This window comes from Salmo trutta, chromosome 40 (assembly GCF_901001165.1).
Source record: "Salmo trutta chromosome 40, fSalTru1.1, whole genome shotgun sequence".
Lineage (NCBI taxonomy): Eukaryota > Metazoa > Chordata > Actinopteri > Salmoniformes > Salmonidae > Salmo > Salmo trutta.
The window spans coordinates 12057444-12082597 of NC_042996.1; the positions used below are offsets into that span (position 1 = coordinate 12057444).

General features: G+C 42.9%; 2 protein-coding genes across 2 annotated transcripts; both read right to left on the reverse strand.

The window, feature by feature from the left end:
• Nucleotides 1-4289: 4289 nt before the first annotated feature.
• LOC115180431 (dual specificity tyrosine-phosphorylation-regulated kinase 4) lies at nucleotides 4290-10796 on the reverse strand. Its single transcript, XM_029742507.1, has 14 exons — nucleotides 10124-10796; nucleotides 9326-9415; nucleotides 8266-8439; nucleotides 7988-8102; nucleotides 7628-7791; nucleotides 7362-7498; nucleotides 7097-7237; nucleotides 6758-6896; nucleotides 6521-6602; nucleotides 6229-6401; nucleotides 6055-6115; nucleotides 5420-5549; nucleotides 4818-5008; nucleotides 4290-4618 (listed from the first exon to the last, which is right to left on the reverse strand). The coding sequence occupies exons 1-14, from the start codon at nucleotides 10178-10180 to the stop codon at nucleotides 4341-4343; spliced, it is 1932 nt and encodes a 643-aa protein (XP_029598367.1). The 5' UTR covers nucleotides 10181-10796; the 3' UTR covers nucleotides 4290-4340.
• A 7838-nt stretch (nucleotides 10797-18634) lies between these two features.
• LOC115180349 (RAD51-associated protein 1-like) lies at nucleotides 18635-22916 on the reverse strand. Its single transcript, XM_029742369.1, has 9 exons — nucleotides 22569-22916; nucleotides 22214-22260; nucleotides 21944-22088; nucleotides 21105-21211; nucleotides 20806-20898; nucleotides 20538-20675; nucleotides 20250-20435; nucleotides 19992-20144; nucleotides 18635-19846 (listed from the first exon to the last, which is right to left on the reverse strand). The coding sequence occupies exons 1-9, from the start codon at nucleotides 22664-22666 to the stop codon at nucleotides 19719-19721; spliced, it is 1095 nt and encodes a 364-aa protein (XP_029598229.1). The 5' UTR covers nucleotides 22667-22916; the 3' UTR covers nucleotides 18635-19718.
• Nucleotides 22917-25154: the final 2238 nt, after the last annotated feature.

Consider the following 25154-nt stretch of genomic DNA (forward strand, 5'->3'; position numbering starts at 1 on the left):
TAGGAATTTAGTGAAGTTGTCAAAAATATAAATAGTAAAGTACAGATAACCCCAAAAATTACTTCAGTAGTACTTTAAAGTATTTTTACTTCAGTACTTTACACCACTGAGTATGTGGACAGAGCTACTGGCATTTCCCTTCCAGGTAAGTTACAGTTTAATGAAGGATTTTGAGACTTACCCAGCTTCTCGATCTTCTCCAGCCTCTTGAACATGTCCTGGCCCCTGACCGAGTCATCCTGATGCAGTCTCTCCCCATGAGAATGAGCCTCCCTCTTAATGGATGTGATGTAGAGCATTCCAGCAGCCATGGCCAGTAAAGTGGCCAGCCCTCGAACCCAGCCTAGCCTTATCATCCCTATGCGTGTGAGCGCTCAGCCTGGGGATGCAGACAGGACGGCCTTCCTCTCTCACTCTCCGACTAAGATCCAGGCTCCCCTGAAAGGGGGGAGTGTGTGGTGCACTATACCTGGCTACCACTCACCAACACCTTTTTAAAATATTTGCACAACAGAATAGGTCAAAAGCATACACTTAATGGATCCAACCATTCATTTGGCATTCAAGTCATTGTTGAGGCCTAGGAATAAATGCTGAAAACCACAATACTACAGGCTGCAAAGGTGGGGCTCTCTGAATGTGATGGTCTTGGCTGCATGTACGAATTCCAATTAGCTAGGTGGATAACGCTAATGTTAGGGGGTGGCTAACGTTAGCTAGGCTGGGATTTAAGGTTAGGTTAAAGGGTTAAGGTTAGGGGTGTCGTAGACGAATCAGAATTAGTTGGGTAACATAGATAATTAAGATGTTTTATTAGTATAATATGCTTATTTGAGGTACTTGTCATTAGAAAGTGTCCATTGGACTCTGGTGTCTTTTCAGTTGCACGTCTACCTTAGCTGGGGCTCAGACACTTGGGGCCCAGAGAGGGGAGAGGTCAGATTTGTCTTCATATGGGAATGTGTCTTTACTTATTCTTAAACCATGTGAAGGGATGACGTGATTAATGGGGAACCAATGACTTGTCTCCACAATGTCTGTGAGCAAGTCACTCCCTCGTTTTCTTTATTGTGGGGAGGATTATGGCAGTGTCTGGACCCTTGTATGTCCTCTGTTAGATCTCGCACTTATCCTGTGATAATATATGGCCTAGAGGCTCACTCCCCAGTGAGCTTGTCCAGTAGGGTCAAGAGGGGGTTTGCTTGAGATGGGAGTATCTAGAGTTGACAATTGATATATGCCATTGGATGAAATAGTTCTGTTCAATACCGTACCAGGGAGGGACAGTTCTAAGGGGACCAGATACTGGGCTATTCAATGAACCCTGTTGACATAGCAGTTACTGTCAGATGTGTTTTTATTGATATCTGTCATACAAAACTTAACCTTAGTGAACTGTTACTAAGTATCTGTGGTTTGTCAATGTACGTTGAAGGGGGTGTATCGTTGCTATAAAAGATCCCTGTAGCCATTGAGTAATCACCTTGTTCAATAGTTCATTCGAGAGTGCATTATTGAAGGTCAAGTACTTTTGCAAAAGTATCTTAAGTAATTAAGATGTAGTTTAACTCGGACTGGTGTGTTTGTAACTCCTCATTTGGTAATGCAGAAATTAGCCACCACAGGGGAAGAGTTATCTAACATGATAAGTAGTTGCAAAGTAGCTAAAAAAGTAGTACTGTAGGTAGTTGCAAAGTAGCTAAAAAGCTAAAATGCTAAAGTTGTCCATGAGATGAGATTCAAACACACAACCTTTGGGTTGCTAGACATTCACATTATACACTCAACCAACCACCCTCCTTTTGTTCTTGCCTTAAGAGACCTTCTGTCGTAAGTAACCATGCCAAACGTAACATATCATACAAATTTCAGGATCCCGGATTTACTTTTAGTATGCTACGTCTAGTCTATGAGACCAGGCTGAATGGAGCATTGAAGTATATCTCAATTTTCCCTGTGTCTAACTTGCTCTCAGAGCTCAAACCAAGCAGCATGAGGGTCTGGATGCACAAGGTTAACCACTGACCCTGTCTGGTAAATGAGGCTTGAACATAGAATGTATGATCAATAGAGGCAGGGAACAATGATACTTTGTTAACTCTGTGATCACCATACCTTCTCTGCTTCCTCTAGCCTGTATGTTCACCCCTCACTCTACCTACATGGTAATGCTATATGTTGCTATCGTTTCATCAACCCATAAGCTGAACATTTGAGTTACACAGCATCAAAATTATCAAAGGTCCAATCAAATGGGCAGAGGCAAGGAATATAAAACACCAATTTATTCAATTACATGTTCATTCAATTACATGTTCATTCATTTTTTCGCATCAATGTACAGTTCATCAGGTGGAATGCCCTCAATTGAATTATTTCCAAATAGACCCCAATGGTTGATTGTGAAATAATTTGGTTGAAATGAATGCACACACTTTCTTTTTGTTTTAGTACAGTACAATAAAATCAACAATGTCCTGGCATGCCATTATACTGACTTAGAGAAAGATAGCAAAACAGTAATTCAGTACATCACACAATATCATCATTAAGGGCACCAGCTAATGTCTGTGGGGCCTCTCTTAAATAACAATGTTCAGTGAGCACAGAAAAATAAACAAGAAAATCATTAAAATTACAATTGAAACATGGTAAAAAACATATATTTCATTAAGACATTGCCAATGTGACCTGGTTATGTACACATACAGTGCTTGAGATATATTACCACAAATATTTCATATACAGGTCACACCTTAAACCAATAACTTAATCATAACAAAAGTGTAAAATGTACATTCAATTATGTACTGTTAAAATGGAAATCTGATCATGTTACAAATATAAACACTGTTTTAAAATTACTTTCTCTAACTGGAGCAAGTGAAAAGCATCAGTACCAGTTTCCTTAAAAAGAAGTTTACAGAGAAAAACAAAAAAATCTACTCTCCTTCATTTGGCCCAGGTTTTATTGAAGAAAGCTCAACATTGTAGAAAATTGTCATTTTGTGAAGGTAAGAGAAGCTAATCAAAATAGATGGAACTGCTTTGATGAGGAATTAAGAGCTTTTTAAAAATGAAGATTGTGTGAGGAGTAAAAAACAGATGATGCATTGTGGGTCAGAGGGAAGTCACTTTGGATGCTGAAAGGCACATTTGAATAACAAGTTGTGAGGATCACTGGTCAGAATATTCCTGTTTTGCAGACACTGGGAAACTTTGTACATGACAATGACGTATGAAGAATATCAAACCATCCAATCCCAGTCCAAGCTAGGCATTTCAGGTCAGGAAAATAACATTCATTTTCATTGACCACTTGAGGGCCCTGTTTTTGAGGTAAAAGTTGTTGTCAGGTGGACAGCGATTCTTCTGACTTATAAGTGATTGTAATTTTATTCAGTAACACCTAGGGTTTTATTAATTTTCATAATAAACTAGTAATGAAATACTACCAATAATACTATGGTCAACAACCACAGATTATTGAGTCAAAGTCAAACTCCATAAACATGGTAAACTCTGAGTAATCTCCAGATGAGTTTGTGCACATTAGAGCTTTACGTTTTTCCACTATCACCATCATCTCTATGCATGGGAGATGCTTTGTGCTGCTAAGAGCCTTAAACATTGCATCAATGGCACGGGCAACTCCTTGGGCTTGCCATGCGTATTTCAGTGCAAACAGGTGGCGGGGCTTAACCTGTGTATATTTCGGGTCAGACGTCTGTGTTGTCAAAGCCAAAATGTCAATGCCAGTAGAAAACGTGCAGGGAATTAGCCTACTCAAAGAGCTTTATACCTCTGGCAAAATGACAGTAAATGTGGCTTGGCCTAACCTGGCTAGACCGAGAGTGGAAAACAGGCCAATCTGGGCATTGATCTGGGTTCTAAGCTAAGGGAGCCCATTTTAAACTAATGCAAGTGACCTGTGCTACTTTCCAAGCTTATTACAAGTGAATGTGGCCACATTCTAGATGCAGTAAGCCCATTTGGGACTACTGCAATAACAGAGAAGACCAACATTTGCTGATACACAGCTCATTTAACTCTACTAAAAGACCCACCAAAGACTGTATTCCAAAGACGTCTCCTGCAGCTAGACAGAGTCCAAGCGCTAACATATGATTGGACAAGGAAATAAATTCTATAGTGCAGCACAAATATAACAAATTGATAACCCACATCTACAAAACAGGATATACTCCAACCATGACCCCCATTTCATGTTATTAATGTGTCTTATGTTTGACCTCTGATGATATTAACCCTGATGTGACCTATGCATACCCCCTCCCCTCAACCCCCTCCCAGCCCCAAGCCCTCTGTCCCTGGGACCTTTATGTGATGGGGGACAGGCCCTGCTGGTGCTCCAGACTGTCCCTGTCCGCAGTGTGCTCCAGCGGGGGTCTGATGACGATGTGGACTGATCTCTCCCTGGGTACCTCCTGCTTGCTGCTGCTAACAGCCCTGGTGCTCTTGGTCCTGCCCTCGCCCATCTGGCCCTCAGCCGAAGCCCCGATCGGATGCAAGCGCTCGGCGGACGCCAGCTTCACAGAGTTCTCTCTCTTGGACCTGTCTGTAGCGTTGGAGAACGGGCTGGAGAATGCCTTGTCAACTGCGTCAGAGAGGGGGAAGTAAGATGCCTGTCACTTCATGTCAATCACAGAGATGTGGAGTCAATTTAGTCTTTGTGTCAATCTGCCACTCTCAAAGTCTAAAAAATGCCTAGTGCAGATGATTTATTTATTTTTCTTACATGTAAACACATACATATGAGGCATGGTGGTAGTATGGTAGATGACTACTCCTCTTACCTATCCTGTTGATAAGGGCTGGTTTGTGGGAAATATGCTGCTCTATCTTGTTGTTGTTCTCCACGTTGCTGAGGCTCTCGCTGGGCCTTCTCACCGTGCGGGTCTTGGACCGAAACTTGCTGGAGCGGGCCTCCTGGATCCACTCATGCTGCATGGCCTCGTCGGGCGTCATGCGCTTCTTAGGGTCCCACCTGACAGAGAGAAGAGAGTCAGTCAGAGGGAAAATCCCAATTGCATACTCCTCGCGTCCTCTCTCCTTCTCAAAACCGATCGGATGAGAAAATCAGAGGTCCCTCCCCTCTGACCTTCTCCTCCATTGGGTTTTGAGATGGATCTCAAGGAGAGAGAAGAGAGGACGCGAGGAGTATGCAAATGAGATTCTCCCAGAGAGAACCAGAGGTAAAACCACACACTGGGCTTCCTTGTAGATTTCAATCTCAGTGGGCCTCACTTGGAGGAGTAAAGGGTAAATAATCTTAAATCAATAATAATGCGAAAGAGGGCTCACTTCACCTGACAGTTTAACATGATTCCTTACTATTAGTAATATTTGAGATTGGGTGATTCTATGGCTGTGTTATTGACAGGTGTACAGTACATACGTGAGACAGCGTTTGATGAAATCCAGAAAGAGAGGATCGTTGGTCTTCAGGACACTGGCCAGATCCTTGGAGTTGGGCCGTCTCTTTCTCCCCTTGCTGTTGGTGATGTTCCTGGGGTTGCCTTTGGAATCTGCACAATCACAACCAGTGATTAATCAACAAGAGGATCTCTTACTAAGAATTATAAACTGGGTAGTTTGGGTCCTGGATGCTGATTGGCTGAAACAGCATTTCAACCGTCTGTATATCAGACAATATACCACGGTTGTGACAAAAACATACTTGTTTACTGTTCTATTTATGTTGGTAACCAGTTTATAATAGCAATAAGGCACCTCGGGGGTTTGTGGTATATGGTCAATATACCACAGCTAAGAGCTGTATTCAGGCACTCACTTTCACGTTGTGCATAAGAACAGCCCTCAGCTGTGTTATATGGCCAATATACCACCCTCCCTCAGGCTTATTGCTTAAACACCCTCTGACACTAAACTGATGCAAATCCCTACATCAGAAATGTATACATTTAACTGTGATCCTATTGGTACATCAGTGGAAGCGAAAGGTCTCAGTTAAACAGAATTTCCATCGAACAGTCAAAGAGAAAACCATGTGACTAGATCAACAATGCTTACCAAAGAATTGCCTTTTCCTGGTCGCTGTTGACAAGAAATCAGTTGGAGGCATTCCCAGCACCTGAGAACAAATCAGACAAACACACAGTGAGTAATACATCAACGTTGCTCGCCAAACCACAAGGTTGAAAGAGCCATTAACAAAGAGAGCATGAGTAGGTACTAGGTAGGTACCTCCATGATGCAGGCAATCTGCTCCACCTCACTCTCCCCAGGGAAGAGGGGGAAGCCAGTGTAGAGCTCAGCCAGGATGCAGCCAAAGCTCCACATGTCGATGGCCATGCTGTAGGGATGGCCCAGGAGCACCTCTGGGGAACGGTAGAAGCGGCTCTGGATGTAGGTGTAAACTGTGGTGGAGAGCCAGGAATTAGGTATGCTATAATGTGATGCTATAATGAGGTTGTTCCCCCTGTTCGCCTACTTGATCTAACCTTACATTAGAAAACATACAAACTAAGACACTCACCTCTCTGCTGCTCGTAGCAGCTGGAGCCAAAGTCAATGACCTTGATGTTGCCTTGGCCTTTGTGTGACAGAAGAATGTTTTCCTGGAAAATAAACACCCAAGTATGAGCACATTCTCTCCATCTCCTGTGGCACCATTAAACTGAACCAACAAGGAATATGTTTGCAAATATGCTTCACTTTTCATTATGTAATGTTAAGGTTGTTAGGGGTTAAAGGTCATGGCTAGGGGTCATACCGGTTTCAGGTCACAGTGGATGATCTTCTCTTTGTGCAGCATCTGCAGGCACTTGAGGAGGGAGTAGGCAAAGCGGCGCACCAGGATCTGGCTGAAGCCCTGGAAGTTGTTCTTCTTGATGAGTTCGTACAGGTTCACTCTGCACGGTCAAAGATAAGCAAACATCCTTTAGATTTAAATGGCCAAATAATCTTAATACTACATGTTTACCTCCTGTGTATGAAATATAGCAGAAGTATTCTCTCCTGAACTAAATCAACAAATAACATAAAGGTATTATTGTATTTCTGAATATGATCTTATCTTTGGCCCTACAGTGTCAGTGTCCGTCAATCCTACCCCAGGAGCTCGAAGGAGATGCAGAGATGGTTCCGGAAGTAGAAGTGCTCCTTCATGTGAATGACGTTGTGTTGGTTGTCTCTGTCCTTCCTTCTCAACACATCCAGGATCTTCAACTCCACCATGGCCTGGTGGTGGAACCTGAAGCCAATCATAACAGAAAAGCAGTGTTATAACATGTGTCATCGCATGTTATTAGTGAAAGGTTGGTATTTGACAACCCAGCTGTACTACGATATGCTAGCTAGCTAGTGGTGTTAGTCACCTTTTCTTGTTGCGAATGACCTTGATGGCGACAAGTTCAGTGGTCTTGTGATCCAGGCACTTCAGGACCTGTCCGAAGGATCCTTTTCCGATCACCTCCAGCACCTCAAACCGGAAGCCTATGTGGTCATGCGCGACCTGCAGAGAAAAGGGTATAATTTACTTTAAAGCAATACTGCAAAAACTGAAACTCTATATGGCACTAAAACTGGTTCTGAAATTCACAGAGTTTCTTTACTGCCATCTTTGTGCCCATTTTTATGTTACCTTCAGATAGCCTCCGCTCTCATCGTCGTAGCCAGAGTTGTGTGGCAGGCTGGGGGAACCCTTCATCTTCTTGGCATCCAGGCCCAGGTACCAGACCTCGGAGTAGTCCATGATCTCCTCCTGCTCATGCTCCGTCAGACGATCTTTGAACGCCTTCAGGACCTCTGTATAGGAGGGAAAGGAAATTCCTGTCAGCAAATCCCAGTTTGCATTTGTTTCTTCCTGATTAAATAAGATCAAGGGACAAAAAAACTCTTTCTCCTTTAGAATTGCCAATACTAAACGCCAACACCAGCAACTTCCACCAATGCTTCCCTACTCTCCAACTCAGGCCTAGTCCTACCCTTAGCCCACACACACCTGCAGGAGACATGGGCAGATTGTGCCCCTCGATATTCCTCTCCTGTTCCCGATTGTTCTTCCTGTTGATGGACTCTGGCAGACTCTCCACTGTGGAGCGCCGTAATCTCTCATCCTGTCAATTACAAAACATACAGGAAATTAACTCGTTTCAGAGGTTTTGCATGGTAACAATTTAACACTGTTAGAATTTCTCAGTGGAATGTTTCATTGCGTCAATGTACTAGGCTCTAAGTACATAATACCAAGAGATTAGCCTAATTGTAACAAGGACTCACCTGGAAGCTTTCCTGGTGCCTGGCTCCTGAAAGCTGCCTATCACAGGTGTTTGGCAGGCCCTTGCTGGTGATGTGGGGCAGGATGCTTTCGGACTGGTGATGGTACTTGGCATTGTTTACAACCAAGGGTTTAGCATCCAGCTTAGGCAGAGTGCCTTTGCCCAAGCCACAGTTCTACAGCCAGAACAAGTGAGAGAGGGCGGCAGAAAGAGAAGGACCCACATTTAGAGGGTCATCTAGGTTAAATCAAACAGAGATAATACAGGTGTTGTTACATAACGAGGTTTGAGGCACTGGGTGTTTCTAGTTCTCCTGCTGATTCAGTAATGAGGCAGCAAGTAGCCTGTGGTGCCCAGAAAGGGCATAGAGTTACCTGCAAGGGCGAGAGTGAAGCAGGGTCTAAAGCCTTGGAGGTCTGCTTTTCCACAGAAGCTTTCACTGCAGCCCGACTCAGAGTCTCTCTCTCCATTGATTTTTCCTTCACTCTCTCTTTGTTTATAAGCTGCTGGTCTTTCTCGGTACTCTATGTAACACATCCTCTCAAAAGCTGCCCAAAAGGCTAAGCTACACCAGGGCATCACCTCTGACTGAAGGATAGAGCTGTGTTGTAGTTACAGTAGTATGGCTCTCGTGGCCTTATCGATTTGAACTGAAACAGCGCTGCCAAATTGAGAGGGGAGTTTATATTTATAGAATGCACTGTTTAATCTCCAGGGCTTTACTGCAGTATCTGCAAGATTAATTATTCATAAAAGGCTATATATAGCAACATGGTACCGAAGACAGTTACCTCTGCACCATTATGAACATTGAATCGTTTGGGATAAGGAAAATTACTTTTAATCTTAAAACTCAGGATCCACAATTCACAATTGGTGCTAACTACCCTGCTCCATCTTTTCAGAGGTGCGGGCTGGGCTGTTCCATCATACAGTATTCCCCCACAGCTCACACTAGTCATAGTACTCCCCCACACGACCAGATCATGACACAGTCATCGTATTCCCCCGCACACCCACAGACAAGAGCAGAATACTGGAGGACCAGGGAGTAGGTTTACCTGCTGCTGCTGGTAGGCCCGGCTGGACCCAAGGCGTGTGCATTCAGGCTGGAGTTTGTGTTGCTGGGAGTAGACATCGGGCATCCCTGACTGTGGGGATTGGACGAGAAAAGGATGTCATATAATATGCGCTAGCTGAAGATGAACACACTCGTGCACACACCTACACATAGGCACACATTATTTTGCTTGGTCCCAGCACTCACACGTGCGCACATGCACACACACACGTGCTACACAAACCGACCGCATATAGAAAATCTATGAAGGCCAACGTTCTAATTAAATTATAATGTATTTTTAGAACTAGCGATGATTCTCAAATGTGGTTCATATGCAGCTGTAGACAATACTGCATAAAAATGTGCAGTAGCCCAAATATATTGTGAATCCAGTGCTGACACCAGCCAGGTGTCAGCCGTGACAAACAGATCATATTAACCCAGAACACCCCAGGAAGCCAATGATCCATTCCTGAGCAGACCAAGCTGTAGATCATGGGGACTGAAGTGGGTTAGTCCATGTGAAGGTCAGTGGAACCATGAGCCCATGGGAGTAATTATGTCAACGCATTGACATCTGATTCTGAAATCCGCTGGAAAGTGTTTTCTAACCTAATTACTGTCTGTCTGTCCAGTACAGTCTGTACAGTACAGTACACTTAAAGTTAGCGATGAAAGAGTGCAGAGAGGTTCCAAATACAGTACTGTGAGCTAAAACAAAATGCAAAAAAGTAAATGTTGAATTTGTATCCAATAAGCTACATAAAACAAAGCAATAGCATTCTTTATACCTCACCTTGATATGAATTTCTGGAAACATTGCTTTATAACCCGGGTGAATTCCAATTGTCATCGATAATCACTCCTAGTTGGTCCACGTGAGCGCACTGCTTGAAAACATTCCCAGGCTCAATTTTATTCCCGAGTACGCGCAGAAACCAATATTCCGCTTCGCATCAAAACGACGTTGGGGCTCGGTAGAAACTGCAGAGTAGTGCTACTGAATAGTAATGAACGGACTGTAATATTGGAAAAAGCTTTGTCAGCCGAAGATTATGGAGAGTGTGCACGCTGTTGTTAGCCTGACGCGCATATCGTCGGAGAGCCACCTGTTAGGGTATTCTACGGTCACCGTTTATTCCACATCGACAAGCGACACCTTGGACTCCCGGTATAGATTGTTTGTCAATTCATTCAACTGTCCAACTCCGCAGACTCCTCAGTCATAACTTTCCAAGCATGAGAATCAACATTGCGCGTAAAACCGTTATGTAGCTGGTAGCCTATAGAAGCAAAACAAAATCCATCGACCGTTTGTGACCAAGCTCAAACAACAAATCCCCTCTCTAGCCACTTTATGACACCATTTTTTCTTAAGTCCCAAAATCCTTGGGTTCAGTCTTCGCGGTATTTTATCTCATCGTGAAGGCCTACTGTAGAGAATGAGATGCTGGTTCAATGCTCACGTGTCTGACTCACTGTCCGGGAACTGAAACTCAGAGCAACACTGCTGAGTAGCAACCACACATCTGAGGTTATTGATTACTACTTCACTTTAGTCTCCCACGAAGGTACCATCAAAATAACCACATTAAACATGGAATATTTAATGATTCACAACAGCTTTACATTTGTAAAGATCTTTAGTTGTAAAAATTCAATTGTACTAAATCATCAAATGTTTAATCATTGGATCAGTTTTTAAATCACACACACAGCTATGTCTTACTATACTTGTGAGGACTTTTTGGGGGACCAACAATTGATCAAAATCCTATTTTCCCTAACCCTAAACCTTAGCCTAAAACAGCCTTTTTATGAGGACCGGCATGCCCTCACTTCTCAGAATTTTAGTTGGTTTACCATTCTTGTGAGGACTTCTGGTACAGGTATTGTAAAAAACGAATGCACACACACAGACACACACACACACACACACACACCTTATAATTGAAAGTGAATTACACATCAAGGCAAACCATGTGCTAGCTCATCCAGAGTGGAGAATCCTTTGAGATGTGGAGGAGAGCCATCTACACCTTCACATGATTCATCCTACATACCCCAAGCGTGACGTGGGTGGTACAGTATGTTCTACTGAAGCCTACGTCGGCACGGACAGTCATCTCGGGGGTAGACACGACGACTGCATAACTGGCCGTTTCATAACACGTTTTTATCAGTGCTGACAGAAAATAGCTGTTTTCTTTCCATTGCTACCCAGTGTATTTCTCTCACCTTTAATATACCATCCATATGTTTTTTTTTGCCATTACACAAGCTGCAGTCTCCATGGTGATATGATTTCCAGCTTCAGTCCACAATATTGAAGAAGCATATACAGTCACAACCAGTCCTCACTAGTAAGCCTCCAGCCTTTATCTGTTCATGGCTATAGGCTGAGTCCAATAACTGTTATGAAGAGTGTTCTCTTAATGCAGTGTAGCAGTTATACCCAACAGTGCAATTGAGGTAACTGGGCAAAGGCTCATTGTCCACACTATTTTTTGGCTTATAACACTAGACTAACTGGAAACAATTGCGCAAAGGTAAAACATAGCCCTTTTTATTTTCTAGTGGAAACAAAGGTGTGTTTTTCCTGTAGCATGATGGAGTGCACCAGTAGACCTGTGTTGTTATAGGTGAGTGTTTATTCTCTAACTGTAGTAGTAGGAGGCATCCAAGGCTAGGGAGTATGGAGGGACCACCCACTGGTCTAATCCAGATCAGGCTAAATCCCATTAGTAGCCTGCCCTGTACTGACTGCCACAGAGACACAGAGAGGAAAACCCCTCCGGAAGGAGCAGAGCTAGGAGCATAAGCACTGTGGTGGACATCAATAGCAACACAACCCTGAGAGCGCACAATGCAGTGTTAACTATAGCAATAGAACTAAAACACAGTGGCCAAGCCTGCATCTCTATTGTTTAGACCTCCACACACACACACAAACCAAATGCACTTCATGCAGTTTGAATTTCTATGATCAAGTCCAAGGCAAATCCAGCAATAACTAACAGCATTCAATAACAACCACCTCTTCACTGCTGATCCAAATAAAGTCAAAACAGGCATTAGTAATCAGCCCTGTTTGTCCCAGAACAGGCCGGGGACAGACAGGCTTGGCCTGTGTAGCTGACCTTTCCCAAGGACCCATACTATAACACAGATTGAATCTGCTTCTATCTGCATACAGAGACAGCTAGACAAAAACTTGTCTTGAGTAGACTAATCTGGCGCTGCTGGCTTTACCCTAAACATTGCTGTCTGTCAGGGGTCAGAACCGGTCTAACCTTGCTGGTCAGAGTGAACTCTATCCTTTTGACTGAGCAGTGGTGGTGACACAACTGTCCCAGACAGACAGGCAGGCAGACAGACACCTCAGGCAGGCGGTGGCTGACAAATGGGAAGTGAATGACAGAGTGGGCTACCTTTCAGGTTCATTCCTCTGGGAATGTGTGGGTTATTTGACTTAGCTACAAGGGGTCAGAGAATGCACATACTTGCTTTTCTTTGTGCTGTAGCAGAGAACTCCACAAAATACAATGAGGGGGGGGGGGGGGGCACTTTAAAGAATAAAATGTAGCCTTCATGATTAGAAGATGATGCTTCATTTCCAATTTCCAACTAAATACTTTGTTGAGAATGCCTCCAACAAGACCAGGAAAACACCGGACACACACCACAGACAAATCAACAGAAATGTCCATCGCCATGTATGAATGACTGCTCAGTGGACTGTTTATATAGCATGTATAACATGTTGTAAAGCACCCAACACCTTTGGCTTATCCCACATAAACTCTGAACACGGTGTAAGCGACCTGTCTGCATTGTCTACCACTCTGAACCATCTGTCGGCACATCCGCCATGTGGTGGGGTGGGGTGAGCTGCACTCTCTGTTCCCCTGTCCGCTGTCCATGGTGCTGGAGATGAGACAGGCAGTCTGGCTCCATGTCAGCCAGGTAAGCCAAGACAGGTTTACGTCACCTCCTCCACCCCCTGCCGAGGGCAATGGGCCAGTGCTCTAACAGGCCATTTTTGGTTGCCACCGTTAGCAACCACATATGGGAACAATGTACAGCCATGAGCATTTTACCTGAAACAAAATGTATAATGTGATGTTTCTTTTGAGTCCAATAGGAACCAATGAAAGCAAACTTTAAATCAAGCAATGCTCATGTCTTTTTCTTCACTTTCATCATCAGCCCCGGCTGAGTTCTGATAGTACGTTCCAGTTTGTGGCAGATCGTGCCGCAGGCAGCAGCCCTAAATAGACATTTGATCAGAGAAGTCTGTATAATGACATCTAGTAGCACAGAGATGTTTCCTGAGTGCATGGCGTGTAGAGGGAATTCATCATCTCTCACCATTTCATATCCCTGCCTTTGGTTTCAGGCTTCCTCTCACTGGTATGCTACATGCAACAAATTAGCACCACTGGATCAGGGAGTCTCCCACTCTTCTTTTCTTGGTGGCTTTTTTTAATTCCACACTTCCTATCCTGTCCTCCAGTGGTCCAGCTATTTGTATCCCAAATCCCAGGTAGCCTACTGCAGATCCCAGTCACAGAGGATACCGACTACTGTTTCAATTATTTGGGACTGCAGCATTGCATAGAATTCAGCCTGTGCAGAGACTGTGCTACTCAGATATCAATATATGGTCTTTTTTAATTGCCAGAGGATTGAAATCAAAATCAAATCAAATGCATTTGTCACATACACATGGTTAGCAGGTGTTAATGCAAGTGTAGCGAAATGCTTGTACTTCTAGTTCCGACCATGCAGTAATATCTAACAAGTAATATAACCTAACAATTTCACAACTACCTTATACACACAAGTGTAAAGGAATGAGTACGAATATGTACATAAAAATATATAAATGAGTGATGGCCGAACGGCACAGGCAAGATGCAGTAGATGGTATAGAGTACAGTATATACATATGAGATGAGCAATGTAGGGTATGAGAACATTATATAAAGTGGCATTGTTTAAAGTGGCTAGTGATACATTTAATTACATCAGATGGCAAGATGCAGTAGATGGTATAGAGTACAGTATATAGTACATATGAGATGAGCAATGCAGGGTATGAAAACATTATAAGAAGTGACATTGTTTAAAGAGGCTAGTGATACATTACATCAAGATGGCAAGATGCAGTAGATGGTATAGCGTACAGTATATACATAAGAGATGAGTAATGTAGGGTATGAGAACATTATATAAAGTGGCATTGTTTAAAATGGCTAGTGATACATTTAATTACATCAGATGGCAAGATGCAGTAGATGGTATAGCGTACAGTATATACATAAGAGATGAGTAATGTAGGGTAAGTAAACATTATATAATATAAAGTGGCTAGTGATAAATTGATTACATCAATTTTACCATTATTAAAGTGGGTGGAGTTGAGTCAGTATGTTGGCAGCAGCCACTCAATGTTAGTGATGGCTGTTTAACAGTCTGATGGCCTTGAGATAGAAGCTGTTTTTCAGTCTCTCGGTCTCCGCTTTGATGCACCTGTACTGACCTCGCCTTCTGGATGATAGCGGGGTGAACAGGCAGTGGCTCGGGTGGTTGTTGTCCTTGATGATCTTTTTGGCCTTCCTGTGACATCGGGTGGTGTAGGTGTCCTGGAGGGCAGGTAGTTTGCACCCGGTGATGCGTTGTGCAGACCTCACTACCCTCTGGAGAGCCTTCCGGTTATGGGCGGAGCTGCTGCCGTACCAGGCGGTAATACAGCCTGATAGGATGCTCTCGATTGTGCATCTGTAAAGGTTTGTGAGTGTTTTTGGTGACAAGCCGAATTTCTTCATCCTCCTGAGGTTGAAGAGGCGCTTCTGCGCCTTCTTCACCACGCTGTCTGTGTGGTTGGACCATTTCAGTTTGTTCGTGATGTGTACGCCGAGGAACTTAAAACTCTCCACTACTGTCCCGTCAATGTGGATAGGGGGCTGCTCCCTCTGCTGTTTCCTGAAGTCCACGATCATCTCCTTTGTTTTGTTGACATTGAGTGTGAGGTTATTTTCCTGACACCACACTCTGAGGGCCCTCACCTCCTCCCTGTAGGCCGTCTTGTCGTTGTTGGTAATCAAGCCTACCACTGTAGTGTCGTCTGCAAACTTGATGATTGAGTTGGAGGCGTGCATGGCCACGCAGTCATGGGTGAACAGGGAGTATAGGAGAGGGCTGAGAACGCACCCTTGTGGGGACCCAGTGTTGAGGATCAGCGGGGTGGAGATGTTGTTACCTACCCTCACCACCTGGGGGCGGCCCGTCAGGAAGTCCAGGACCCAGTTGCACAGGGCGGGGTCGAGACCCAGGGTCTCGAGCTTAATGACGAGTTTGGAGGGTACTATGGTGTTAAATGCTGAGCTGTAATCGATGAACAGCATTCTTACATAGGTATTCCTCTTGTCCAGATTGGTTAGGGCAGTGTGCAGTGTGATGGCGATTGCGTCGTCTGTGGACCTATTGTGGCGGTAAGCAAATTGGAGTGGGTCTAGGGTGTCAGGTAGGGTGGAGGTGATATGGTCCTTGACTAGTCTCTCAAAGCACTTCATGATGACGGAAGTGAGTGCTACAGGGCGGTAATCATTTAGCTCAGTTACCTTAGCTTTCTTGGGAACAGGAACAATGGTGGCCCTCTTGAAGCATGTGGGAACAGCAGACTGGGATAAGGATTGATTGAATATGTCTGTAAACACACCAGCCAGCTGGTCTGCTCATGCTCTGAGGACGCGGCCGGGGATGCCGTCTGGGCCTGCAGCCTTGCGAGGGTTAACACGTTTAAATGTTTTACTCAAGTTGGCTAGAGTGAAGGAGAGCCCGCAGGTTTTGGTAGCGGGCCATGTCAGTGGCACTGTATTGTCCTCAAAGCGAGCAAAAAAGTTGTTAAGTCTGTATGGGAGCAAGACATCGTGATCCGTGACGGGGCCGGTTTTTGTAGTCCGTGATTGACTGTAGACCCTGCCACATACCTCTCGTGTCTGAGCTGTTGAATTGCGACTCCACTTTGTCTCTATACTGACGCTTAGCTTGTTTGATTGCCTTGCGGAGGGAATAGCTACACTCTTTGTATTCGGTCATGTTTCCGGTCACCTTGCCCTGATTAAAAGCAGTGGTTCGCGCGTTCAGTTTTGCGCGAATGCTGCCATCAATCCACGGTTTCTGGTTGGAGAATGTTTTAATAGACGCTGTGGGTACAACATCACTGATGCACTTGTTAATGAACTCGCACACCGAATCAGCTTATACATCAATGTTGTTGTTTGCCGCTATCCGGAACATATCCCAGTCCATGTGATCAAAACAATCTTGAAGCGTGGAATCCGATTGGTCGGACCAGCGTTGAACAGACCTGAGGGCGGGAGCTTCCTGTTTTAATTTCTGTCTATAGGCTGGGAGCAACAAAATGGAGTCGTGGTCAGCTTTTCCGAAGGGAGGGCGGGGGACGGCCTTATATGCGTTTGGGGATCCTTGTTTTCAGATTAGCCTTGTTAAAATCCCCAGCTACAATAAATGCAGCCTCAGGATATGCGGTTTCCAGGTAACATAGAGTCAAATGAAGTTCTTTCAGGGCCGTCGATGTGTCTGCTTGGGGGGGGGGGGGGGGGGGATGTACACAACTGTGATTATAATCGAAGAGAATTCTCTTGGTAGATAATGCGGTCGGCATTTGATAGTGAGGAATTCTAAGTCAGGTGAACAAAATGACTTGAGTTCCTGTATACTGCTTTGATCACACCACGTCTCGTTAATCATAAGGCATACACCCCCGCCCTTCTTCTTACCAGTGAGATGCTTGTTTCTGTCGGCGTGATGCGTGAAGAAGCCAGGTGGCTGTACCGACTCTGCGTGTCTCGAGTGAGCCATGTTTCCGTGAAACAAAGAGCGTTACAGTCTCTGATGTCTCTCTGGAAGGCAACCCTTGCTCGGATTTCGTCTACCTTGTTGTCAAGAGACTGGACATTGGCTAGTAGTATACTCGGGAGCGGTGCGCGATGTGCCCATCTACGGAGCCTGACTAGAAGACCGCTCCGTCTGCCTACGACATCGTAGTTTTGGGTTGCCGGCTGGGATCCGATCCATTGTCCTGGATGGTGGGCCAAACGGAGGATCCGCTTCGGGAAAGTTGTATTCCTGGTCGTAATGTTGGTGAGTTGACGTTGCTCTTATATCCAATAGTTCCTCCCGACTGTATGTAATAAAACCTAAGATTACCTGGGGTAACATTGTAAGAAATAACACATAAAAAAAAAAAAAATACTGCATAGTTTCCTAGGAACGCGAAGCGAGGCGGTCATCTCTGTCGGCGCCGGAAGTAGATTGGGGTAGGGCTTCAGATTGATGGTAAACTTACCTTCTTCCTGTGGTAGGCCCAGTTGGATCCAAGGCTGGAGTTTTGTTAGGCAAATCTGACTGTTGGATTGTGGGCTGATCTCAGCTGGTCAAGACATGATCTAAGTGTCAGCTAAATGCCTATATTGTAAATATCAAGAGGAATACAGTACCTTTTTCAACAATGGGAGAAGTTGGTTCCTGTTTTCAATAAGTCTCTTCAATTTCTTTTTCATTTCTTTCCTATTGAAACAGAATGGTCATCAACTTGAGAGGTTTGAGTCTGAAGATTTTTGGCATCCAGGGCTTTTTTTTGTAAAAATAGTGGAATTATCTTTTGTGAGCAAGTTCTTTTTATCATATTTGTCTGTTCTCCCTTTAGATGTTTGCATACAGTCAGTAGATGAGTAAATAACACAGCAATAGAATGCAAAAACAGAAAATGAACTCGAAAATTAGGCAAATTCACGAAATAAAAGATTGATAAACAAAATCGGAAAATTAAAGTCATACAACTAATTCACACTTACTTTCGCTCATTGGATGGATTTACTTCGCTCATGTTCGGTGTTTACTGCTGCAAGATAACGGAGTAAACTAGATATTGAACTCAGTCAAACGCAATGGTCAAACTGACTATGCATACATACGCGTCATGTCATTATGATTTCATGACGTCTTAATGGAGATACATTCGGACTGACGGCGGCGCTCATTTGACTGAGCAGCGCTAAAAGTGAAATCAACACGTAAAACAACGCACTATGTAACGCTAAAAATCATGATAATGTTTAGTGATTCACTTTCCATTTCTGATTTTGGGAGAAATGAGCATTATCATTCACTCAAAAAACAGCTGTCCACAATGTTCCATACCACAGGGGAGATGTTGCACAAACTCATTAGCCCTATACAGGCTATACTGGAAACATGCTCACTACATAAAAACGTATAGTTTATATTGAATCTTTAATGTTTTATATTTACACATTGTACAAAGCTTTCGCTGAACAAACAAAATTCACAAAACTTTAAACACAAATAGAATACGTACGTAGCCTATATGGATGTTCATAAAATCAAGGCAAAACGTTATATAAAGGGGCATTCTGTAGTTGCTACAACCATTATTTTACTTTTAAAATAAGCTTTGTTTTACTCCAATGTTGGTGACAGATAAACAATAAATGAATTTAATGCAGACAAACACTACCCACTGGGCACAGCCTTCTGTTCAACTTCTCGTTTTTATTTACATTTGGTTTAGTTGTCAACTAACGCGAATTTAACATGAAATTAACAACAAATGTCATGTCGTTTTAGGTTAAAAGTTGGATGAAAGAAATATGTAATGCCCTTACCTTGACTTTTTGTAAATCCAATCAACTTCATCACATTGATTTTTTTGGTTGAAATGGTGTGGAAACAAAGTTGATTCAACCAGTTTTTGCCCATTGGGTATATAGCCTCAAAACATGGTTAAAATTATAGTTTTGATATCATGGATGGTCAGTCCTTGCATCCACAGCTTTGCCTATGAATTTCAGAGTGGTTACATTTCACCAGCCTCATCCCTCAGCTTTTTACCAAAACAGGGGCAGGGTCTCCACTTTGTTATTGATTCAACTGATTGCCACTTTAACAATGATCATTTTGCATTTTAAGATACTTATATCCAGCAGAGCACGCCATTGTACCATTTCATTTACATGTTGGAGTGAAAACTAAAGACAGACAGAAGACAAAAACCTCTCTTTGAAATAATAAAAGACACAAAGGGTTTGAAATCTGAAGGTTTTGTTGTAGGCCGAATAACAGTAAAAGTTGGGAACTGACCTTTGTTAAGTCAAATGGTCCAAAAGATGAGCTGTTATAAAAGGAGAGCATGTAGCACACCAGACTAATAATAATTAACAGTACAATTCTAATGCCTTTTATTAAAATAGACAGATCTAGAGGATTACAAAAGAAATCCTGAAAGTCAACTGTCATTTACACAGAGAGGCACAGAGCTCCTCTCTAATAGATAGGTGGGGTCAGTGACTAGAAACACTGGGGTGCAGGGGTTTGACCCGCACCATGCGAGACAGTCCAAGTCTTAGACCCTGCCCTGGAGACTTCACTGGGGCACTCTGTGATGAGCCGGGACTTCTTCCTACGTGCCCTGATGACAAGTTGTATGATAAAAATAATGGGTGAACTGGGTCTTAAAATGCCTGAATACAAGGCACAACCTTGTTTACAAACATGCAGTCCTACACCGGCTTATGAGATTACGATGACCTCCTTGACCTTTCAGTCAGTCTTACCTGGAGGATTCCACTTGGGTATTCTGCCCCCCTCTGGACTGCCAGAGACTGCAGGTCTGGAGACAGGAGAAGCGGCAGGAGACCTCTTGGGCATGGAGGCTGGCTTGGCAGTTGGACTTCTACCTAAGGTGGGAGATTTTAGACTGGGAGTCCCTGTAAGGCACAGAAGGACAATTTGATTGAAACTCTGCAGGCTGGGAGCATAAAGAGATTGAGTTATTAAAATGACAGTTCGTAGTTCTTAAAGCTATTAAGTACCTGTCAAATGTGGTTTGGTTTTTGATGGTTTTGAAGGCTGTTTTTCTTCCTTTGGTTTAGCTTTTGGTTGCTCCTTCTTGGCTGTCTTCTCTTCTGTGGCTTTTTTCTTTTTCTCTGGTTTCTTTACTGTGAACTCATCATCATCACTTTCAACTGGATCACTGAAATCAGCATCACTCTCTGAATCTGAATAGAAAGAAATATTCAGTATACAACAAATGTGTGTGATGAAATACACCTGGAACGTAGAAAAACAAAGAGCCTGTGCCATTGGGTTGCTATGACAACCTGGTGTCCCTTTGGGATTGTAGTCCTCATCGCCATCCTTCAGCACGCTCCTTTGCTGCTCTGTCGCCTTGGAGGCTGCCTTCCTCTGCCTGGAGGGGGCGCAAGGGGATCCCCGATCATTCGTGATCTGGTCAAGGCCTAAAGGAGGAGATGATCTAATCACAAAGGGATCACTAGTGACTGAGATGCAAAAGCATGGGATCCAATAATATGAAATCGATTCGTGTAGCATCACCACCCATGCATTTGAGATATCAAAAATAAATACCCAAAAGGTTGCTGTCCACACTGCAGTTGGAAAGGCGTAATGATGGATCCAGATTTTCACCATCTCTTTGTGGTTGATTCTTGACATATTTTTCTAAAAATATATAGAATAAAACAAAATTCAATTGCAAATAATTGTTGGCAGTGAGTGAGAAATGTGAGTCATCCATTCTCTACTGTATGTAGTGTGCACATTGTGATAAAACTATCATGGAGCCAAACCACTCCAAATTGCTGTTTTGCTGTTGAACAGCAATGTTTCAAACACCAGATGTAAAGAATCAACAGTCCAATGCAAACCTGGATTATAAGAACATTGTTCCTCATTTATCTCTGCGGTTTTAAGCAATGACAGAGTAAGAGCTGCTTCCAAATCTCTGTCATACAGCTTCTCATCCAATGGTTTCCTGAAAAACACAGGTACAATTCTAATGTTAGCATATTTTACATCAAAGGCCTACTCAAATGGACATAAGTGTGACAAAGTTAACATGTAACACGTGATATGTGTAGTGTAGTTGAATTCTGGTCATCCTGACCTGCAGTGCTGAAGTTTCACAGACAATACTGATCAACATAGAGCAGATTGATCACAAGGTTACATTCAGAGTGACTGTCACTCTGTATCACCATGACAAAACACCCCTACTGCCACTGGCCTCAGAGACCTTGCCAATGATTCACCACACGTTGTGGCTTTTTGTGATTTGATGCATGGCAGATCACAAGCAACGCGTCTGGCTAAAAGACTCATTTGAGTTTGAGCACTGATTTATGGAGTTCTTCTCTGGGCCAGTGGTCAGCATGATGTCATTACATACACCATCTAGACACACTGTCCCTAATACTGCCTGCAACTGGGTATTTGTTATTGTTTATCTGTCACTATGCAGAATAAGGTGAAGGGGCACTGACTGAGGGCAACAAAGACATTCAGTGTGTCTGTGTTCTGAATGCGTGCTTCTGTTTGCATAGCTGCTGTCACACACTACAAAACTGTTAAGAATGTTTCATACCTTTTGTCTCCACAACATATTATTGAGGAACAAAGAAACAACAAGTCATTATATTGAATATATGGTGTTGTTTTGTAAACCTTTTAAGGGTTGTTTCTGCTTGTTTCTGATTCCACTGCCTACCTGTCCTTGTGGCCTATGGGCTGTGAGCCAGTCTCTTGACTGGAGGCCTTGTTTGAAGGTTTCTTGCTCTTCTCTTGCGCTGGCTCTTTCACACTCTCCTTGGCTTTTTTGCTGGGTGGTGCTTTCACAGAGGCAAAATCATCATCTGTTTCACATGATCAGAAACAGTGGGAAACATGATTACATACAGACCATAAAAGGAGAAGGGACTTGCAACACCAACTGGCTATTTACACCATCAATTAATGAAATCCATTGGATTTGACATACCATCAGCCAAGTCCTGGAAATACGAATAATTTACAAGCTTTGTCTTCCTGTCAACAAAACACACACACACACACACACACACACACACACACACACACACACACACACACACACACACACACACACACACACACACACCTTATAAGTGACGAGATTTGCAAGATCAGGCAGTCTCTCTAGACAGACGGGTTGCGTCCCACAATGTACCAATGTAGGTCTAGGATTTCCGGGACTAAAAATCAAGCAAAGCAATAAACTTACTTGTCAGTTCGTACTACTGGCTAACGTTACGTTAGCAAGTTACTGTAGCTAGTGGAGCTTAGCTAATAAAACAAGGTAAGCTTTGGTTACAAACCTAGATGGTCGCTCCATATCACTTTTCTTTTCTTTAGCGATGGTCAAAATTATATTATTGCTCAAATGTTTTAATGATCGTATCATAAAAGTAGCCATAAAACATACTATGCCGATTTTCAACAGTGGTCACTGGTCCACAAAAACAAACTTTCAATCATCCCGCCCGAAAATGTGATTACGAATATCACGATTTAGATTCGATGATTCGTCGTTTCTTTTTCTTCACGTGTGTAAGACAAAGGGAGATTTTCAATTCTTTAATATCGTTGCGTCCTCTCTTCGTCTCCCTCTCAAAACCCAATGGAGAAGAATGTCAGAGAGGCGGGACCTCTGGCTTTCTCCTCCAATGTGTTATGAGAAGGAGACGAGGACAGAGGACGCAACGAGAATAAAATTGAGATCTCCCAAAGATATTTCTAACTAACCCTCCTTGTGTGATGGTGAGAAGAGGCGAATCTACTGAGAAGAAATACAACTTTCACCAATCTATAACCACTGGTCTGGGATCAGATTATACCAAAGTATAGTTTTTATTTTACCTTTAGTCAACTAGGCAAGTCATTAAGAACAAATTCTTATTTTCAATGACGGCCTAAGAACAGTGCCTTGTTCAGGGGCAGAACAACATCTGCTTTTTTACCTTGTCAGCTCGGGGATTCGATCTTGCAACCTTTCAGTTAATAGTCCAACTGCTGCCAATAAGAGATGAATCATTAATCAATTAACAATTCGAGAGGTTTTGTTTTGTACAGAATTTTTTTCAGCTTTATTTTCAGTGAATTGTAAATTATGTCATTGAAGTTGTAGAAGTAGCAAGTTCAATCAATTGAATTTACCATAGGTGGACTCCAATCAACTTGTAAAAACATCTCAAGGATGAGCAATGGAAACAGGATGCACATGGGGGTCTGAATACTTATAGTACTGGTCAAAAGTTTGGACACACCTACTCATTCCAGGATTTGTATTTATTTTGACTATTTTCTACATTGTAGAATAGTAGTGAAGACATCAAATCTATGAAATAACACATATGGAAACATGTAGTAACCAAAAAAGTGTTATACACATCAAAATAAATATTTTATATTTGAGATTCTTCAAAGTAGCCACCCTTTGCCTTGATGACAGCTTTGCACACTCTTGGTATTCTCTCAACCAGCTTCACCTGGAATGGTTTTCCAACAGTCTTGAAGGAGTTCCCACATATGCTGAGCACTTGTTGGCTGATTTTCCTCACTCTGCAGTCCAACTCATCCCAAACCATCTCATTTGGGTTGAGGTCGGGTGTTTGTGGATGCCAGGTCATCTGATGCAACGATCTATCACTCTCTTTCTTGGTCAAATAGCCCTTACACAGTCTGGAGGTATGTTGGATCATTGTCCTGTTGAAAAACAAATGATAGGCCCACTAAGCGCAAGCCAGAATGCTGTGGTAGCCATGCTAGTTAACTGTGCCTTGAATTCTAAATAAATCATAGACAGTGTCACCAACAAAGCACCCCCACACCATCACACCTCCTCCATGCTTCACGGTGGGAACCACACCGTGATCATCCGTTCACCTACTCTGCGTCTCACAAAGACAGTGGTTGGAACCAAAAATCTCAAATTTGGACTCATCAGACCTAAGGTCAGAATTCCACCGGTCTAATATCTATTGCTTGTGTTTCTTGGCCCAAGCAAGTCTTTTATTCTTATTGGTGTCCTTTAGTAGTGGTCTCTTTGCAGCAATTCGACCTTGAATGCCGGATTCACACAGTCTCATCTGAATAGTTCATGTTGAGATGTGTCTGTTACTTGAACTCTGAAGAATTTATTTGGGCTGCAATCTGAGGTGCAGTTAGCAATAATAAACTTATCCTCTTCAGCAGAGGTAACTCTGGGTCTTCCTTTCCTGTGGCGGTCCTCATGAGAGACAGTTTCGTCATAGCGCTTGATGGTTTTTGCGACTGCACTTGCAGAAACGTTCAAAGTTCTGGAAATGTTCCTTCATGTCTTAAAGTAATGATGGGTTGTCATTTCTTTTTGCTTATTTGAGCTGTTCTTGCCATAATATGGTATTTTACCAAATCGGGCAATCTTCTGTATACAAACCCAATCACCCGACCTCAACCCAATTGAGATGTTTTGGGATGAGTTGGAAAAGCAGCCAACAAGTGCTCAGCATATGTGGGAACTCCTTCAAGACTGTTGGAAAAGTATTCCAGGTGAAGTTGGTTTAGAGAATGCTAAGAGTGTGCAAAGCTGTCATCAAGGCAAAGTTTGGCTACTTTGAACAATCTCATATATAAAATAGATTTTGATTTGTTTAACACTTTTTTGGTTACTATATGTTTCCATATGTGTTATTTCATAGTTTTGATGTCTTCACCATTATTCTACAATGTAGAAAATAGTAAAAATAAATGAAAACCCTGGAATGAGTAGATGTGTCCAAACTTTTGACCGTTACACTTTGTAAACAAGATCTTTTTTTTAGCAAAAATGTCTAAAAACCTGTTTTCACTTTGTCATTATGGGGAATTGTGTATAGATTGATGAGGACATTTTTTTTATTTAATCAATTTTAGAATATTTTGTA

Bases quoted from the DNA above. Each gene is read 5' to 3' on its own strand.
- LOC115180431 (XM_029742507.1), bottom strand. From the start codon at position 10,180: ATGACAATTGGAATTCACCCGGGTTATAAAGCAATGTTTCCAGAAATT. The intron at 8,440-9,325 runs GTAAACCTACTC...TTCTGGCTGTAG, and splicing joins GGGCCTACCAGCAGCAGCAG to AACTGTGGCTTGGGCAAAGG. The intron at 7,238-7,361 runs GTGACTAACACC...GATTGGCTTCAG, and splicing joins GTCATTCGCAACAAGAAAAG to GTTCCACCACCAGGCCATGG.
- LOC115180349 (XM_029742369.1), bottom strand. From the start codon at position 22,666: ATGGCTACTTTTATGATACGATCATTAAAACATTTGAGCAATAATATA. The intron at 21,212-21,943 runs GTAGGCAGTGGA...TGTGTTTTTCAG, and splicing joins CCCATAGGCCACAAGGACAG to GAAACCATTGGATGAGAAGC. The intron at 20,436-20,537 runs GTTGTCATAGCA...CTTTCTATTCAG, and splicing joins CAATCCCAAAGGGACACCAG to ATTCAGAGAGTGATGCTGAT.